Below are 20732 nucleotides of genomic sequence, written 5' to 3' on the forward strand. Positions count from 1 at the left end.
ATAACTCATTGTACTTTGAAGAGCTTCTAGTACTAAATGTGCAAATGCATTGTTCCGTCTACGGTAAAGATTGTGCTTGATGGTTTAAAATGACAGTATATAATTCTACGTTTTGTACGAGAAGAGAAGAAGACAGACTAAGGCACTCTGGCTCCTCCGCTTGTTAAATGACAGAAGAGCGTCACAAACAGATGCTTTAACCAGCAACGGAGGGGAAAATGCTTTGGCGTTAACACTAAATATACTGTCCTTTTAACAGGAAGGAAAATTGATACTGAGCATGTGCAATGGAAAGAAAGCTGGCAATGTCAGTGTGAATAATGGGTGAAGAGAAGGAATGAGGGGGTGTGGCATCTCAATCAAGATTAAAATGAAACTGATAAAGCAGCATATGGACTGGATAACAAATCAAAAGCATGTTTATCCACTGAAGGAACTGGTTAATGGAGACTGCCAGCACGTTGCCATGGAAACACTGACTGTTGGAGCTGCACCATCTCATACCTTATCCAATACATTCCTGGTTGTTGGTAGTAGTCCAAAGACCCTGATCTCTTGATGGTAAACCCGTGGTCCAGCTGAGCAGAGAGAAATGGGGCAACTCAGTGGATCGACATTGTGCTAAAGAATCAAGACTCCAGACCAAGCCGTTCCTCATTCAGTGCACACATTTTAGTACTGTTCATATCAGAAAGGTGGCTAGCATGATCAATGTATACATTTGAAATTAAAAAATAAAAAGAAGAAACTAACCTCTTCTATAGATACTAGTAAATTAGGAACCAATTACTCTGAATTGAAATAGATCCTAAAACAGGTACTCCTCATTCATTCAATTGAATATCTAATAACATAACTTTCACTTGAAAATATATCAAAGGCTCTTCACTATGGAAAGAGAATAGAAAATCATATATTCCAATTAAATGAGGAACCTTAATAATGAAATCAGCTCTAGCCCACCTAAGACAACAGTGTACACACACACACACACACACGCCCCCAAGCTTAAATGGAACTATTTTATAATCATGGAATGTGAAATGATGAAAAGAATCGGGTTCTGGAGCCCCGTCAATTGTAGTAACTCTAATTTCTTTCTTTTCTCCTTTCTTTTAGCATTAACCTTCAAAAGCTGAGCCAATTGGCCATGACTAGTAGCTTTCTCCTTTATACCTGAATCTGAATAATAGTTTGAAGTCCAAAGCTACAACACAAAACATTCACCACATTTTCCCTGTGACAAAAAGGGACAAAGGAAATGAAAGTATTTGTCCATTCACTTATATCTACATATGCGTATATTTAAAGCAGTCCGTTTGGGGGGCTTATCTCTTGTTAGGAGTCTTTGATCAGCCAGTAACAACAGACTAGCAACCGGGCCAGTAGAGAGTAAGCAACAACCCACTTTCATGAAAAAGTATTTCATAACAAAAATATTCTGGCTCTCTTCTCTCCTCCTCCTCCTCGTCTCCACAGAGGAGGCAATAGCTTCCATTTCTTTTCCTTAGAGAAAAGCTCCCGCATGCTTTATTTAAAATGTAGTATTGGTGCAAGGCTGATGACAGTTTCCAACTAGAAATTCGCAAAGATATTTTTAAAATTGTGCTAGTCGTACCATGGTGGGCATTTAGCATGTTGGCTATAAATTACATTTTACCTAGTGTCCACAGAACAAGTGTTAAGATTTAAGCTTAAATTTTTAAAAAGTACACTTTGTTTCATTTAGAAAAATTCAAAGGTTATTTCTTATGGGGAAAATGAGGGCGTGTATAGCTTCATAGCTTGGAGACAGCTAGGTCTTTATTGCCACCTACTGGCCAACTGAGGACAACGGGAGCCCGCTAATAGGGGAGAAGCCCTATTGCTGCCTTTCTCCCCTTTATTGGTGGCACTCTTTTAGCTGATTAGAAGAGGTTTGTTCAATTAGCCTGAACTACCCTATTTGCATAAGGAAAATTCAAAAATTTTCTTTTAGGTACTATGGAGATTAGAGGTTAAGATGATAAACAGTAATAACTGAGGAAGAATAAATTGAAAGAGAAAGCTTTGTCATAGGTCCTCCACCAAGCTCAGCAAATCTAATAAAGCCTGCGGCCTCGCCTCCCTTAGCCCAAGAAAAGTCCACTGTTAAAATGTCATCTCCAATTCTAGTCTACGTCCCCAGATTGCATTTTAATAATCCTTTGTTCACCCCTCCCTGGTCTCTTGTTTTGCTCTTTCACAGCTTAACTCCTTGGGAAGGCAGTGAGAGTCCCTTTTCCAGACAATGGCATTCTGGGGCTGGGAGGCAGAAAGTGGGAGCATTAGGAAAGGCAGCAGCGGTTGGTTCCCCAGAGTCCTTGGCTGACCTGAAGCTATCAGGGCAGCTTCTCTCTTCAGAAATGTTCTACTTGGTTCTTGTGGGCCTTAGTCTGGGCCACTGCTCCCTAAGCCAAAATCATGGATTTCATACAATTGAAACTCGTGGAATTAGTCTTTTCTTTGGTCTTAATAATGAAGAAAGAGAAAAAAAACCCCAACAAGGGTTTAACACCACAAACAAGAAAGGCTAACAGTGGGGAAAGCAGAATGCCTAATTAACTGTACTCTTGAAATGAATAACTTCCTCGAATACTGAAGTATGTTTATTGCAAAGGTAATCAAGAAAAGCCCCTTTTCTTGCTGCCTTACAGAAGAAATATGGTCACACAGTACAAAAATATTTCTATAGTTTTATAAACAGCTTTTTCAAATAGAAAAATGGTAATTCAATCTCTTAATTTAGGGATGAGAGGCACCAGTCCAAATTAAAGGCACCAATTCATTTTTTGGAGGGAAACATTCTTTTCCACCCCACCCCTCAATTCAATTCTGTGATTATTTACTAAGTGTCTGCTATGTGCAAGGTGCTGAGGATGCAAAATAATGACAGTCACCAAGTGGCATTAGCAAAGGGCTTCACCATCCCTGCTTCTGTCCACATTACCTCAGCTTTCACTTTCTTTTTTTTAAACCAATGATCACCTTAGACTGCTATCTTTTCCAACTGAAACTTTAAAGAGTTAGAGTAATAGTTTCTGGAAAAGTTGTGGCTAGCATGCCCTAACCCAAGAAAAAAGAAACTTGGGAAGGGAATGGGTTGAAGATACTTAGAACTAAGTTGTATAATTCATAGAAAATCAATAGAATGAAACTGGAAATTTTTTTTTAAAACATGTTGGCAATGAATAAGTAACAAGGAAAATGCTATGCCAGACTAGACATTCCATTTGGGCTCAAAGCTACTTAGTATATTCTGACTAAATATCTTTATGCGCCGAAATCCATGGAAAAATTATTTTTTAAAAAGTTAATACTGACTGAAGAAGGAACTTCTCAGCATTTAGCTAGATTAATAATTCAATTGTGAGAGGCAGCATGGTATAATGAATACAGGGCTGGCCTTGGTGTCGGTAAGAGTTGGGTTTGAGTTCTGCCACTGACAGGACTTTGTTAAGTCATTTGGATTTTCAGCGTCCCAAGAAACTGTCTAAAACTATAAGCTACAGATAAGCTGCATCTCCTGCTGGTGGAGGGCATGGGGAATCCAAGGGCAAACAAAACAAAATATATGATAAATTCAATATCAGATGGGACTTACTAAAAAACCACTAGCAAAGGACATTTATTCTGCCTTCCGATTATATTATGCTTATTACCAGTACTAAACACAGCACCTTGCACATAACAGTTGTTAAAGAAATAATAGGGGGACTGGATTACTAAAGCATTATTCCTTTATGCTTTAATTTTAGCTGGATGGTATTTCATACTTAGGATACTTTTTCCTTATGCCACCATCTGAAGTGTAGGGTAACTTCTTTTAAAAAATGGAAAAGATGGTTTAAAGAACTCATTGACTTGCCCAATGCTACATCAGAAAATTTTCTTTCCTCTCCTAGTCATGTTGCCTATACCGCCTCTGAAATACAGATATGTACATATGTATGGGAGGACAGGAGCATATATGATATACTCACTATTAGCACCCAGCATACAGACATTGCTAAGTGGCTTATTATATAAAGTGGCTAACTAAATTCTGTCTGGCATTCTATATTTTTCTTAAAAATAGTCATGGAGCTTTACACCAATACTTTGTAATATTAAATATTAAATTGATTGTCTCTAAAGGACTTTCTATTAATTTATAGATGTTAGTAGAAAATCATTTAAAAGAAGATTTGTTATAATAATAATAATGCATAATTTAAAGCTGTTTAAGTATATCACCCTTACTCAGCATTGCCCAACCTATTTGCAACTTATAAGTATACTTTCCCTTTGGAAAGTAAAGTGTTTACTGATGAACTGATAAATTGGTATTTATAATCACACTAGTCTTATAATATTTGGAAAAAATTATGTCAATGTACCCAGTATTCTTTTATAGTAAACATGTGTTATCTTTATATGCTGCTTATGTGGAAGATTAATAAATCTCTTTGGATAAGAGTCCAGAATTTCCCCAGATTCGACCAAAAATGGAAGTCCCCATTCCACCCTATTAGTTCTTTGTCTGTCAATGGAAAAGATACGCTGCTATCTTTAGACATTACAAAACTGCCATTACTACTGTGAACAACTGAGGAAGGTTTAACCGAGAAACCAAACAAAACAGAAAAGAAACCAAAAGAAAAGAATAGGCAATGAAAAGCATCATTTCTAGAAGCTGAGATTCCTTTGAAAGAGCAGTGGAATAGTATTTCTCATGGAAAAATGAGCTGATGGCCCGTATCAAAAGAAAATTCCAATCACTTTGGAATAAATAGGCTTGCATTTCAAATGAAAAATGGGTATGCAAAATTTCAGTGCTGGGAGAATATTATGGACATTATTTTGAAATTATTTTTAAAAATATATTGACAATACTAACTAAAGACAGAAAGCTGAGGAGCACAGAAAACAAGAGGGACAATATGCTTCTGCACTAAGGCAATTTTTTTTTTTATGAAAAACTGAAATGAAAAGGTAAGAAGCACAGCTTGAAATCTGAAATCCTTGTAATACTGAAGGATCATCTGAGGAGTATGCATTTTTTCAGTACAACCAGTTTGCCCTTATGAGCCAGATTTAGTCCTTGAGTTAAGTTTACATCATGCTGATTTAACCCACCATGGAAGGGGTTGAGCTAGAAACATGAAAGTGGGAACAGAATGAGAAAGTGTACATATGTGCCATCTGTAATTGATGGGAGTTTGGAACAAACACTGAGAAGCAATCAAATATGGGAAGACTCGTGTTTAGTGTGGTATTTCATTTTCTTTAACTTTATCTCATGCTCAATCATTTTACTGAAGATTAAGGAGAATTTTTTTAAAAGTTAAAAACACCCAGAGATATATTTAAGAACTCAGGCTTGTTCTTACGAAAATGGGCACTGTTCAGAAGCACGCATACTCTCAAACTTAATGCATCATACTATCAACTTCTTTCCCATGTATCATCCCAGGAAAGGAAAAACACATCAGTGTTTATTTTCATACTGAATGTGCCACTGAAATTTAGAAAGTTTTTTTTTTAAAATAGGAAATGTTAGAAATTCCAATAATTTGGGATTTGACTATATTTATACTAGAATGTGACACAAGCAAGTATGAAGTTTCCTCATTTCTCTGTCCAATTTAATCTTTGCCTAGAGCTGCTATCAAATTGCGTGTCATGTATATCTAAAAGTATGCAAAAGGAAAAAAAAATTCTTGCATGGCAGCATTCAAAAATGGTAAACACTAAAAGAGTTTCAACCATCAGAATGACAATTTATAAGCAGCAACAAGCCATTGGGACTCCTTTTGGTGTTCACAGCATTTGAATTTTTTTCACCAAAAATTTGACTGCACAAACATTCTACTGGATATCATTTATGCCTGGCACAACTAGCTTTAGTGAGCTTTTTCTTTTTTGCTAGTTTCTCCCTGCAATATGTTCTTACTCAGCTTCCCCCTCACTCCCTTGGGTCTTGGCAGAAGGACATCAAAGCAAAAAAAACTTATCTTGGTGGAAAGTCCAGTGTAGGGGATGATTTTTTGCTTAAAAATGAATTATAAAATGGCTGTATACTGCAGGACACCCTGGAGGTGTTGGCTAATGATGTGCCTTACAGGGAAAAATCATCTGCAAAAAGTATCCAATACATCTCAGAAACCAGAATCTCCTCTGTTGCATTAAGTGCTAGAGCTGTCTAAAGAAATGACCCAAGCTGATGTCTACTGGCGGAGGAGTCTCTTTAGGAGAGCCTGTCTCTCAGGCTCCTTTTAAAATGTTCAAGTTGTGTATTTCAGATGCTTACTGCTATGACAGAAACCCCGGCTGCTGTGCTGTTGGGTTTGGGGCCTGTGTTGAAATGCTTCTTTATCTTTCCAGCTACTGACAGCTGATGTTCATTCTCAGGGAGGCCATCATCCTGAAAGGAAATAAAGGGAGAGAGAAGGAAAAATTCTCAGAGAATTGCAAAATAAGGTTGAAAAAAAAAAAGATTTTCTTCTAGATCAAGCAGTGATCTTTGAAATATAAAACACAAGATGTTAGGAAAAGTCAACTATGGTGTTGTCTTCCCATTAAAAAAAACAACCAAAATAACAAAACTCAAAACTGCCCCCTTAGAAACATAACTCAGCGGCCCCACTGGTGTTTCCGCAGATGCTACAAAATTAATCTGGCTTTACTGTCTCTCTGATTCTCAGGTATAATTCTCAAAATGATTTTAAAACTACTTCTTGTTCTTACCTTTTTATTTTCTAGTACACAATTTCTAATAACAAAAGTATATGGTTGTAATGCATGTATATAATATATAAAATTGATCTCAAAACCCAGAAATCAATGAAAACCATAATTTCTCTAATGTAAGAGCCTCTTCAAGTAACCTTCCTAGCACATCATTCTGACTCCCATCCACTGGGACTAATTGGTATGCTCCAGTGCCCTGCCACTGAACAAATTCAGGCTTTGCTTGAACAACTGCAGTCTAATGCTGGGTTAGATGAGTAGATTTCTGAATTGCTTCTATCAGTGACTCCTTCCCATTGCATCAACAAATTTTAAAAAACAGACTCGTACATCTTTGGGAGGGACCTCAGAGGTCATTAGTTCAACCCCCCTCATTTTATAGATGATGAACCTAAGGCTCAGACAAACTAAGTGGCCTTCTCAGAATGACAAAGCTGGTAAGCGTCTGGGGTGGGATTTGAATTCAGTCGAAATCCAGTTCTCTCTCCATTGTGCCGTGATATCTTTCACTTATGTGTTTCAAGAACAAAAGGTGTCTAGCCTCACCTTAAGACCCTGTGAAAAGGAGATTCCACAATCTACTTTAGTACATTATAGTCAGAAAATTCTTTTGATTTTAAATCCTTGCTGATCTCAAAGCTTGTCTCCTGTTATTATGATCCACTACATAATGGATCCGGTTTGAATTCATTGTTTGTACACCGTGGGGGCATTCTGAGATTGCAAGAGCAGTAATGATATTTTAACAGATGCTATTCAACTAAGAATCCATGGGAATAAACTACTGGAGTGCCTCTGATATGCTAATAAAGGCTTACGATGGAGTCTTGGCTCTCAGCACTGAATAGTTGTGACCATGCTATAATAATAACAGCTTGAATTTACGTAGTACATTAAATACACATTATTTCATTAGACTCTCAAAACAATCTTTATTATCCCTGTTTTAGGGATGAGAAAATTGAGGCTTAGAGGTTCAGTGACTTGCCCATGGTGACAGAGCTAGTCATTTAGCTTCTCTGAGTCTCAGTTTCCCCATCTGTAAGATGGAGATAGAAACATTTTCAACACTTACTTCAAAGGTAGATATTCATCCTTGATGAAAAGGATGAATTTTGATTTCATAAAAGCATTCATAATTTGAATCTTGGTTGATTTATCTATTTATCACTAGGCTTATCTGGGCTAAATTATGAGTTATAGTGACTTTCTCACATAGAGTTGTCAGTAATCCCCTGCAGATACGTCATTTATCTGGAAAATATGATTCTTTCTAGTAAGGAGTCAGTGCTTTATATAAGCAAAGATCAATCATCCTTGGCTGAAGGTTCCCAAAGTGGGGAAATCTGTGACCTTCGTGAAGAGGGATAAATCTAATACAGTTGCATCCCATTTTATCAGCCTCATTCAATGAGTTCACTTTTGGTTCCTCTGTATTGCCCCTAACATCCAGTTGGTTACTGTGAGTGACAATTCCTGTTTTGTTTTTTTTGTCTTGCTCTCACTTTCAGATCTGACCCTTCTTTTTCCTTTCCACAGCTAATGCCTTAGAACTCGGGCCCTCATCACATCATGGTCAGACTATTGCAACAGTCTTATCATTGACTTTGCTGCCTCTAGATTCTCCCTCCTCCAAAACATCCTACACACAGCTGCTAGAATAATCTTTCTCACATGCTATTTACATCATGTCCCTCTTCTCTTAGAAAACCCACAACACTGGCTACCACTGGGTCAAATCCGACATCCGCCAAGCTCATCTTTAATGACCTTCACCAATTTATTTCCCTTCCTCACTGCCCTCATTTCCTGTTATTCTTTAATGCAAATTCCTCCATTTCTGTCACCAAAAAAATGGTTACTGTTCCCTATGCAAAATTTGTTTAGTCCTATTTCTACATGAAAAGAAAGATCAGTAAGAACATTACATTAATAAAATCATGATAGCTCATTGATATGTAGCACTTTTTTAGGGGGAAGATGGGAGACTTCAGTAACAAACGTCCAGTGTGGAAACTTCCTCCACAGATCTAGATCAGCAATTTGTCTATAACATTTTAAAGAGTTGCTGGAAGCTCTCTATTATATGAATGTGGCAATGTGGTATAGTGGGATCATAGAATCTCAGATTTAGATGGGATATCAGAGGCAATCTGGATGATGAACAATCTCGGAGAAAGCTAATTCGGGCTTCAAAGAATCCCAGAATTCAACGAGACTTCAGAGGCCATCTAGTGCAACCTATACCTGAACAAAAACCTCCTCTACAATATACCCATTAACAGAATATCTAGACTTTACCTGGAGATATCAATTGAGGGGAAAAGCCTGCTAGTTTCTAGAGAAGCCATTCTAGTTTTAGATCTCTCTAACTGTTAAGAAATATTCCCTCGCATCAAACTCATATCTGCCTTTCTCCATTTTCCTCCTATTCCATGGGAAAATGAATAGAAAAAGCATTTATGAAGTGCTGACTTTGTGTTAGGGCCTCTTATTAGCCACTAAGTGGAGTTGATATGTTTTCACCTTTACTATGTTTCAGGCCCCTCTTCAGCCCTTATTTTTTCATCTCTAGGCTTAGCCCAGCCCTAATTCTTAATGACCTATGCAAGTCTGGTAGGCGGACCCCATTAGCTCTGGTCTTTTGGGGATGGTGCAGGCCCCACTTGTGGGATGCAAATTATCTTTCTTTCTTCCAGACTTAAATGAAGTCTTGAACTTTGCTCAGGCAAAAGTATGCCTTTATTGTCTGGAGTATAGTTAAATCTTATAAGTAATCAGAGCTGCTTTTTCCATTTGTAAATTCTATCTGGAAGTTATGAGTGGAATATAGTTTAAAAGTAATAAATAAGTGGTTTGAGGACATAGTTTGTATTTGTTCCCCACTGACTGATACCATCTAATAGACTTGGTTAAGTTACCTCTTGTGTGAGTTACTTAGCCTCCCTGGGCCTCTGATTCTTTATCTGTAAAATGAAGGGGCTAGACTACATAACCTCAAAGGTCCCTTCCAGGTGTGGACCAATGATTTCATGACTATTTGGTATAAATCAAATAAACAGCTTAAATCATACCTTATTAAATAAATGGGGACCATTAGTACTTATTTTTAGCATTATTATCGTCACAGTGTGTCTGATGTGCCAAAAATGTGCTCTGTATTTTCAGGATGGATATGACAAAGCTGGCAGCATTTTACAAATAGTTTCAGTATTACTAACACATTCTGGGCTTTGAGCACCTCCTGAAATCTGACATAGGTTGGTTGTGGTTTGAGGTTAGTGGTTTGTGATTAAAAAATTCCCATCTCTGATTTGGCAGAATATTGCAACTGACAAGGAAAAAAAATCAGGGTGTAAAACAGAAAATGAACCACAGCAGCTGCTTCCTGGATAGCCAACATTCCGTTGTCTCCCCATTTTCAAATGAAGTGGAGTGGGGTGAGAGAATTACTCTCTGGTAAGCATTTCTTCCCTCGTGAAAAAACATTTTGAGGACAGTGTCTTACTGAACTGTCCCCAAAGTCCATTTTTACCTTCTTCCCATGGATGTCATTTTCAATCTATTTATTTATTGCCAGTACTATAGGATTAATAGTATCTGTAAATCTGAACTATTTACCAGGGGAGTGTCCCAGGTTTAAATGAATCCCATGTTAAAAAAAAAGTGACATAAAACAGGAGGATTGGTTTTCCAATTGCTTGTTCTGCTGCTCTATGACTTCTCTTAACGATCCCTAGTTATACATTCTCCCCATGCCTATTACCTCTTCCCAGCCTAGACCCTCATTTCTCGTAGGGAAAACTCAATGTCAAATTCAGATTGTACTTGAAGAGAAAAATTTTTTAAGTAAACCAAGATTTGTCTTAGAATCTGGGGAAGATGAACATCTCTCATCAAAATGTTAGCTCAATGAAGTCCAGCGTGTCTTTGTGAATACAGACAAAGGAGGTCACTCTTTTAGACCACCACTGGCCTTCATTTTGTTTCACCATTGACCAATTATTTTAGTTTTTGACTGGTTTCCTAGTTCCAGAGTATTATATTCCTTACAGAGAGTTTGAATAAAATTCACATAGGTCATGGACAGTGAAATTTTTTCTTGGTTAACTTAAAAATTCACATGGTTACACTGTACTCTTTACATGGGCCTGATATTGAACTTTTCTTGTCCTTTTCCCTTATCTGTTTACTGTCATTGTTCAAGATGACCTAAACAGAAATTTAGAGTAGTGTATATAAGAGATGCTTAATAATAGCGAATTATGGAATTGAGAAGAGGCAGGGACCAGAGAAGGCAGTCACCCCCATTTCTGAGTCTGGAAAAGCTTGTCAAAGTCTCTTTGGCCAGGTATTAGGTTACTGCAGAGACAGTGTGGTATAATGGGTAGAATGCTGCATTGGATCTCAGGAACTGTGCATGTGTGTGTTTGTGGGCACATGTATACATGCTCGGTGTCAGAGAAAATCTTACCTCCTTAATTATGGTTTGCTTAAGCTGTCTCTAAAATTGTTTTGTATTCCACTAATTAATAGTAACTGATACTGAAGGCTAATGTTCTGAGAGGGTGCGATGTGGTAGGAGAACAATCCATACCAATTTAATGAGAAGTTTACAGTAGGTCAATATCACACTCATACATCTCTACACATTGACTGAGCTGTTGACTAACAAATCTAATCGATGAATCCCTTCTAAGAAAGAGCATGTATGTAGAGAGTGGATAATAGGGTATGGGTCCAAATAAGGTAGAGTGCACAAAAATGGTAAGCCTGCAGAAACAGTGTTAAATAGAGTTAAGTTTCAGGTGACTAAGCTATGGTTGCTCTTCAGCTCTCCACTTTTTACAGGAGATTTTCTCTTCAATTCCAAATGTTCCAGGTGAACAAGTCATTGCAAAAATAATGGGAGAAAATGAGAATGAATGAGCTGGCCCCTGAAAAGTGTTCTGACTGTTCTCCTTGGGGTTCAAACAATCATTCTGATTCTTTCCTTGCACAACTTCCTTGCACAACAAATTGAATGTTGCAATGAGCTTCTCTTTTGGTTTCTAATTTGTTATTCCTAATTGATTGGATGCTCATTTTTTTCTCTCAGAGACCTCAGTAAATACAGAATTATGGATATGAAAGTCTAAATTAGAGCTTGCTTTATTTTCTTGTGAGGAGAATATGCCAATTTGAGGAATACAGAAATATAATTACTATTATAAGTATCTCTGCAAATCAGAATTTCTTGAAATTTGCTGAAAGACGCACAAATGATCTGTTCTCAGAGTTTAAGGAAAAGTTTGTCTTGAAGTTCAGATTATAGGCAGGAAATTTTTATTCGTTAAATCTGGACTAGAAAATTATCCACACCTTGTCCTGGATTCTAGGACTCATTTTTGGGGAGTCTAAAAGTTTGAAATTCAAATGCGTGGAGTATCAAAATAAAAAGCAAGATTAGAAGTTCTAGAAGATATGACACAGCTTCCTTACTGGGTCAAGAGATTCTGTGTAGGAGAGAAATTGAAATAGGCTAAACTGGGGCAGTACCAAGAAGCTAGAAACTCCAGTTTTGAAAGAGCTGGCTGTCCATTCACGTCAATGCTAACAGTTGTAAGTCTGCATAATTTTGTTTCTTAAATTAAAAACATCTGGGAAATGGTTGACATGAGGTCATTTTAGTGGCTTGGGAATGGACTTAACAGGTTATGCTGTTTCCAGCAACATTCCAACTATATTTATCATAAATACTGAAACTGAAAATGTATCCCTGAAAAATAGGGTAGGGCCTATTGAGACTCCTGAAAAATTCCAAAGACATCAGTTATTCACCAAATAATCTGTTGGTAAATAACCAGCATGAAAGTTTTTACTTAGAGCTATAAAGTGGCTATTTGTTCTCTGTTATGGTTCTGAAAAAAGCCACTATTATAACTTAAATCTCTCTGACCTGTTCTATGGGGGCTGTACTATTATCACGGGTTTTCCTGGAGGTGCTTATTACTTTTGGTATGACAACTGTTCATAATTGCCACTGGAGCCAGTTGCTGCTAACATTCCTTTCCAGAAGTATATGAAAGGTGTAATTGCATTCTCCAAAAGGGACTGTAGCTGGAATTCACTTTCCCCAAATTTCCAGCATCCCAAGAAGAAACATCACGTAAACTTGGCATGCTATTTTTCCAAAGGTTGCCAACCCCTGCACTAAAACATTGTTTCTAGACTTATCCTATGGCCACCTACTTCTTCCTTTCTGTAATGTAAAACTGGAAATGGAAAGCTTTATGTTTCTCTACGTTTTACAACTAGGGTGTGTAAGTATAGCCTGATAAATTTTGTGAGCCACAATTTGTTTATCTTTCATTATGACCTTGGGTTCTGTTTAAAGCTAGTACAAATATATAAAGCATTGGTAAAAATCTTACCAATATATTTCTGAGGAATACAAGGTTAGTCTAAGAAATGCTCTTCTGGGTTTAAAAAAAAAGTATGTGTGTATGAGGGATGGAGGGGGGGAGGAATTGGTATCAGGATGGGACTACTACAGAATTAGATTTTCCTAGTAATGTAATAGATAATTTTGGTAGAAGGAAGTTGGAGTAGTAGTGACCTGGAAACTGTCTACTCATGGAAATATTGGTTTTGGTGGCAATTCAACCCTAATTGGGATCAAAGATAACAGAAAAACCAATGCCTGATATTCTCTACTGAGGAACTTTTTCTTCGTCTGAGATCCTGGTTAGCAATACCCAAGGGAATTTAGAAAAAATATATCAACATGGTTGCTATTTCACGTCAGATGCTTTCATTGAAGCAAATGGGAATCCTGGAACTGGATGATGACACATGTACATAGAAGTGGATGTGGAAGGAGGGTAAGAGGGTCTTGGTGTAATATTTCTATCTCTTACTATTTCCAGCGTTTCATTTCTTCTGAAGGGCTAAAGTGTGTGTTGTCCTAACTTCTAGGATGGGATTTCATCCAGTTTTGTTTTGAAATTTCAAAGGATGGTCATGTGAATGACTATTTAATAGAAAACACAAAATCTTATCTGGTGATGAGGCTGAGATATCCTGTTAAAGCCGGATGATGAAAATTAGAGTAATTCCATTCTTACATACATTGAGAATGCAACTGAACACAGCTTCCACCACAAAACCTGAATAGGCCTGCATTGGGAGGCATATTTAAGAGTTGTTAGGTTGTTTAGAGGTGGGGAATATAATGAAAAAGGCACTAGACTTAGAATAAAAAAATCTGACATCAAATTTTGGCTCTATCACCTAGTACCTAGGTAATGTTCGGTAAGTCATTTAATCTCTCAAAACCTTAGTTTCCACTCATCTATAAAATGGAAATAATGATGTCTTAAGTACAATTAATAGCTTAAATTCCAATAGGACTTCATGGTTTACATCTGAACCATATACTAGCCCTAGTATGCAGGTATAATAAATTGAGGTTCATCAATGTGAATTGTCTGCTAATAAGTAGCAGAATTGGGATTTGAACTCAATTTTTCTGACTTCAAATCTAGTACTTTTATCATGCTGCCATCTTATAAACTTGTACTTTATCCACTTTAGCTGTGATGATGATGTGATAAGAAGAAAGGGCCCAGAACAGAGGTATATTGTACTACTGTCAATCTGGGTGCACAATACAAAACATAAACCATCACTAATTGCCTGTAACACCAAGTCATGTGACGAATTTATTGGTTGATTAAAAAACTTGCTCATCAATAGCATTGATGTGAAGGTCTTAGGATTCATGTCATAGAACTGTGTTCTATCTGTCTTAGTGTTTCAAGTTTGGAGATTTCTTTTTCACAGGATCCTTTTGTGAGACTGAATCACCATGCCACAGAAATGAAAATAACAACTTTAAATATGACTGTTTTCTATAAGAACTGCCAACAGAATTAGCAGAATAAGTAAAGACGTTTCACAGAAACTATAGATTTAATACAACAAATCGTGGTGGAGTAGAGTTGAAATTGCAGTGGACTCAGAGCTAGAAAAGCATTGTCCTGTCAATAACACTAGCTGTATGACTAGGATGGGATGGACCAGGAAGCTAACCTATCGGTGCCTCAGTTTCTTCATTTGTAAAATGGGGATAGTAATTCCTATAGGACATATCTTATTGGGTTGTTGAGCTCTCCAAATAAGAAAAACTATGTAATGCCTTTAACCTTAAAGTTCTATATTATATATGAAGTTCTACATATCAGCTATTGTGATTAGCACACAAACTAACAAGCAACTATTGTGTGCATTGTTAGGCACAGGACAAAGATAATTTTATAAGTCACTGTCATCAGAAAGGTTTTGTAAGCAATTGAACAGACTGGATCTTCAATGAAAAAAGTGTTTTGACAAGTAAAGATGAGGAGGAGGGAGTATTCTCTAGGCTTTAGGTTTGGCTCATATTAATGGATGGAATGAGGAAAGGGTGGGATATAATTGGGGAGGAGTCAATAGGCCACTTTGATTGGAAAGTAGGAAAAGGTGTAAAATGAAATAAAGTAGGTTGGAGGCAGATTGTTAAGGAGTTTATATTTCTTGCTAGAGGCAATAGGGAAGACTGAAAGTTTTTAAGGATGGGAGTAATATGTTAAGATCTGTAAATTAGGAAAATATTTTGGCAGCTATGTAAAAGTTGTGTGACAGAAGGAAGAGAACAGAGTGAGGAGGATCAATAAGGAAGTTATTACAATAGCTGAGGCGAGAGATGATGCACTCCTGAACTAGGCTGATGTGAGTTTATATAGTTATGTGAAGACAGATAGGAGAAATATCACTGAGGCAGAGACAACAGGGCTTAGGAAATGATTAGATCTAGGATATAAACTAAGCCAATGATGACTCAGGCTTTGAATTGGGTAACTAGGAAAGGAGGGGTGAGATTAAAAGAAAAATGGAAGTAGGAGAGAAGGGAAGGATGGGTCCAGGTGATATGTGTGTGTGTATGTGTATGTAGATATCTATATCTATAAACAGATACAGATATACTGAGTTTGAGGTCCTAGGAGGAAATCTAGGAAGGACTGTCCAGCAGGTCATAACTCGGCAGGTCAAGGGAGAGATTTGGGTTTGATATGTAGAATCTGAAGTCATTTGCATAGTGGGAATAACTGAAATCATGAGCTTAAATCAGATCATCCAATGGAAGAGTTTAAAGACATAAAGAGAGTCTAGAATAGAACCTTGGGAAATTTCCAGAATTAGACAGGACAAGTGAGAGGATGATGCAGACAGGGGATTCAGAAGCAGAGGTGAGGAGGAAAAGAAAGACTGGTCGTCAGCCATGTTAAATGATGCAGTAAAGTAATGAAGGATGACGACTGAAGAAAGGGGACAACAGATTTGCCAACTAAGGAGTCAGTGGAGACTTTGGAGAAAGGTACTTCAATAGACATGCTGGTGGAGGTGAAGTCAAAAGAAGTTAAGGAGTCAAAGCATGGTAAGGAAGTTAAGGCTGTGGACAGTTCACTCACTTGAGTAATAGCAAAGCGTCTAGGTGATACAATGAATAGAAGAATGGGCTGGGGTCATGAAGACCTGTATTCAAATCAGACCTCAGATGCTTACTAGCTGTGTGACACTGGACAAGTCATTTAGCCTCTGCCTCAGTTTCCTCATCTGTAAAATGGGAGTCATAATAGCACCTACCTCCCAGGGTTGTTGTGAGGATCAGATGAGATGATAATTGCAGAAATGCTTTGTGCAGTCCTTGGCACAAATGTTAGCTGTTATTACTTCTTGAAGTTTAGCAGAGATAAGGAAGAGATACGTGACTTGATATACCTTAACAGGATAGGCGTATATGGAAGGGAGTTATATCACTGCAACTTATCAGCCTTAAACTGAAAGTCAGGATGAAGGGATTGGGGCAAACTACTGAGGGCAGCAGTCTGAGGAAGCAGACTACTGAAGACTGGCCAGCAAGATCTGCAGGTTTTCTGTGGCTTATTTTGTCACTCTGTTCTACAACACAAGCCAGTCTTGATGAATTGATGAAGGATTGATATCTCCAAACATTTGTTTCAACTGTCTCCACCCTGATTTGTCTGAGGACTTAAAATGATAAACAAGAATATATTCTAGATGCTGCTGTGCACACCTGATTGTTTTTTTAAAAAAATCTCAGCTCTGCTACCAACTGTGGAGTTTAGACCACAATGAGTTCTTGCCACTAATAATTGAGTTATTTTGTTATACAGGATATATAATTTGTTATGCAGGATTATATAATTTGTTATATGGTATTATACAATTTATTATACAGGATCCTGAGTATACTCTGTGGCAGTGGTGTTGTCCAACTGTAAAAAGAGTTCCTCCCATTGTGACTTCGTGGAAGGATAATATTAAAAGCCTTTCTTTTTGAAGGTACTTTTTGGTGCTGATTTTTCAAGTATATCTCCTAAAAAATCAGCAGAGCCACAGTGGCAGAAGTGGAATCACCTGGTAGTTCTATGTTTACTAGTAAAACACAGTTTTGCTAGGTAAAAAGTTGTTAGCTGAGGGGAAAAGCAATATCTACATATCTATATATACACACATATGTATATATATGTATACATATATATACATATGTATATATTCTCTTATTCTCCTGTGAGTGTATTTTCTCGTTTAAATTTCTGTAGTGACATGCTACAATGACTTTTAAGATGAAATTTTGTAGCAATGAAGTCATGTGAAGGACAATGGTTTTTTTTTCTGTTCACTCACACAGCACAAAAGTCTTTTCAGTGAGAGACATGAAATATGTTACTTTTCTTTTCCTAAGCCTTCATCTTAAAGAGGGAAGAATTATTAGGAAATCTGTTAATTTAAAAAAAAAGATGAAGATTAAACAGGAAAGGTAAAAATTTACTTACATTAACCCATGGATGTTCAAGGACTTGCAAAGCTGAAAACCGCTGATCAACATCCACCAAGAGCATCATGGTAATGAGCTCCTGTGAAAGCAAAGATTAGATCCAGTTTATATAACTTTTATAACCAAAACCCAAAGTTTTTAAGCAGCAACCTTCTATTCCAAGTTGGAAAAGTATTCTAATGCTATTTCTCTTTCTCTTCTCTTTCTCTCTCTCTCTCTGTTGCATGTCCAGAAAATGATTTTATTTCACTACAATTACAGAGAACAATTTCTCAGCTAGATAGATTTTATTATTTCAGAAGTCATTTTTTTGGTCTATCTTTTCTTAAATGCATTGTTTTATCCTTTGGTACCTGAATAACAGACTGAAAAGGTGTTTTTTAAATTATAGTTTAATAACTGCTGGTTGGTATAGGAAAAAAATCCAATAAAATGTGAGATACAAAAATTCTAAAATTCCATTTTATATATAATCAACTTTTTGTAAATGGATTTTATATCTTCTCAAAGGTTAAAATATTAAACTAGAGGTAAAAAATTTAAATTCTAAATAGATTATCTCAATACAGAAATTCCATTTCCTGCATTTTTATTTAGTTTTGCCCTTGAAGGAAAATTAGGTTTTCTCTTCAAAACCATATAATATGTTTAGGTTAAAAAAAGACATAGAAAGAACATGATAATGACTTATGTACATTTGTGGGTTATTATGTCTATGTGTGCATAGATATCATACACACACATATATGTAATATGTATGATATATAACATGTATTTGTCTATCTCTATTCCACAAAGATGAAGAAACAGCTTAAATGGGAGTAGTTAATGTGATGTCTTCTGGATGACTTGATAGTTCTGAAGCAAGGATAACAAATCCAAGGATTAATGAAGGCACTGAGATCTTGAAATCATAGCTTGGGTTGGATTGTTGTGCCAGCAATCAGTTTGTTTTCCCTTGTGAATGCCAAGATAACAGAGAAAATTTAACTCCCTTTGAAAATACCCAGCAGTGTCACAGTACTCAAGTGCTGAATACTCTTTGGAGATGATTTTTCCTAGGAGGCAATGAAGCATTAGCAGAATGAGCAGACAATTTTGAGTCAGATCTGGTTTCTAGGCCTGCTCTGTCATTCACCATCTGACTGGACAACTACTCGAACCTCAGTTTCTTCATTTATAAGATGGGAATAATACCATGGAATGTACAGGACTACCATGGAGAACTCTATATTGTATACTGTATACTATGAAAAACCACATAAATGTCAGTTATATTACTGTTATCAGTCCCAACCAAGTAAAGAAAATTCATGATTTGTTCATTCATTTTTGCAACCATTTAAGAAGCTTTTACTAAGTGTGAGGCACTTTATGGGGAACTATGAGAAATGCAAAAATATGTAAGAACTAGTACCCTCAAGTAGGTAGATGAATCTAAGGGAGATAAAACACATAGAAAATAACTGGAAAACAAGAAAAGAAACCATAAGGGCATTAGCAAGAGAATGGACAAGAAGTGCTGTAGGCGTTTAGAAAAATGAAATATTGCTTCATCCATCTCTGGAGAGATTAAGGAAAGGGACACGGGAACTAGCCCTCAAAGGATGGGTTAGACTTTCACAGGCAGCAGTAAGGGAAGGACATTCTAGGAAGAAAGACCATAGTCAACTTTTAGTCCTTTAAAACTTGCCTCAAACATTTTGGGTTCCTCTTTACTACTTCTAACAAAAAACATTGAATTCTCAGGTTGCATTTAAAGCCCTTCACAGTATGATTCTCGCTTGTTCTTCTAGACATAATTTCACATTATTCCCCCTTCATGTACTCACTCCCTGATCCAGTCAAAACTGGCCTCCTTACAATTCTCTAATTCTCCTCCTGTGCACATAACATATTCTTTGAATGTCTGGAATGTGTTCTTTCTTTACCTTTACCTCTGGGACTCTCTAACTTCCTTCAAACCACATAGTTCAGGTACCACTTTTCACAAAAGGCCTCTTCTGCTAATATACTATACTAATAAGTCATCAGTGTTGACTAACTCCTGAAATTACTTTATATTACTTGTGTACACGTTTGAAGAATGTAAAGACCTAGAAACAGAGGCTTTTATTTTTGTCTTTATGTGTCTTGCACTTTGCAGATGCTTAAAAAAAAATCTGTTGAACTGAATTGCTTAAAAGAGTTCTCATTTTGGAGAGTGATAGTGTGGGTGTAACTGACTAGAAAACATTTGTTTGGGGCATTTCTGGTTAAAATAAAAGGCATCTGTAATTCTGAAAGTTCCTTTTTAACCCACAAATTTGAATGCTGTTTGGTGCGTGTCCAATGGAGAAAGATGGCCCAGGGCACATTAGGGATCTTGAACTTACATAGTCAGAGAGTCAGAAATAGGTTGACTTCTGTGTTCAGTGCCCAATTAATGTATTGCCCAGTTAGCTGGGAGTGGAATATGGACTTCTGCTGACTGTGTACTTTCCAGTGTACAGGTGTGACCATTAGACCTTTAGAACCTTCCAAGCCACTTAGACTTAGAGACCATTTTTTACTCAGCTACTAAAGTTGCTGTTTTGGGGGCCTCTGAGTCCCCTGGTTGCAGCTCTGTCTCAAAAATAGCAGTGTTTCTGTTCCCCTGAGCCATGTGATCTATGATGGCTGGGTACCAGCCTGACTATCTGGATAGTCACTTCCTAACTCTCCCCAGCACTGTTTATTTCTTCCATTCACCCAACACCAAGCACTTTACTAATAATTTACTTGATTCTTTGGGTTTCTTCATCCTTCTCTTGTGGTGTGAAGGTAGGCTACAGCAACTACTGCCATGACCAGCTTCTCTGAGAACTCAGCTATTGTGTCTTAATCTTGTATCTGTTAAAATTTATCCAGAAGCTAGAATGAATGAAAAGGCATTTATTAATTGCCTCCTGTTTGTCAGGCATTGTGTGAAGTACTGGGAACACAGATATAAAAAGATAGTCCTAGGACTCAAGGAACATGCATTTTAGTTAGGGAAGATAACACATGTAAGGCGTGTTTTGGGACTAAGAATTTACAGGGTTGGTGGACAGAGTTACAATGGAATTGACAGGCATATCCT

At 37.1% G+C, this 20732-nt stretch overlaps 1 protein-coding gene across 3 annotated transcripts in view; it reads right to left on the reverse strand.

Moving 5' to 3' along the window:
* The window catches only part of DCLK1 (doublecortin like kinase 1), a 405519-nt gene that overhangs the window by 21758 nt on the left and 363029 nt on the right, over positions 1-20732 (reverse strand). For 2 of the 3 annotated variants that reach the window (XM_072611906.1, XM_072611907.1), the window contains 2 exons: positions 17631-17711; positions 6311-6424 (listed from right to left, as the gene is read on the reverse strand). In XM_072611906.1, coding sequence (XP_072468007.1) covers positions 6311-6424; positions 17631-17711 — 195 coding nt within the window. Of the gene's footprint in view, positions 1-504; positions 579-6310; positions 6425-17630; positions 17712-20732 lie in introns of all 3 variants that reach the window. The other variant, XM_072611909.1, reaches the window with a different exon arrangement.

This window comes from Notamacropus eugenii, chromosome 5, assembly GCF_028372415.1.
Source record: "Notamacropus eugenii isolate mMacEug1 chromosome 5, mMacEug1.pri_v2, whole genome shotgun sequence".
Lineage (NCBI taxonomy): Eukaryota > Metazoa > Chordata > Mammalia > Diprotodontia > Macropodidae > Notamacropus > Notamacropus eugenii.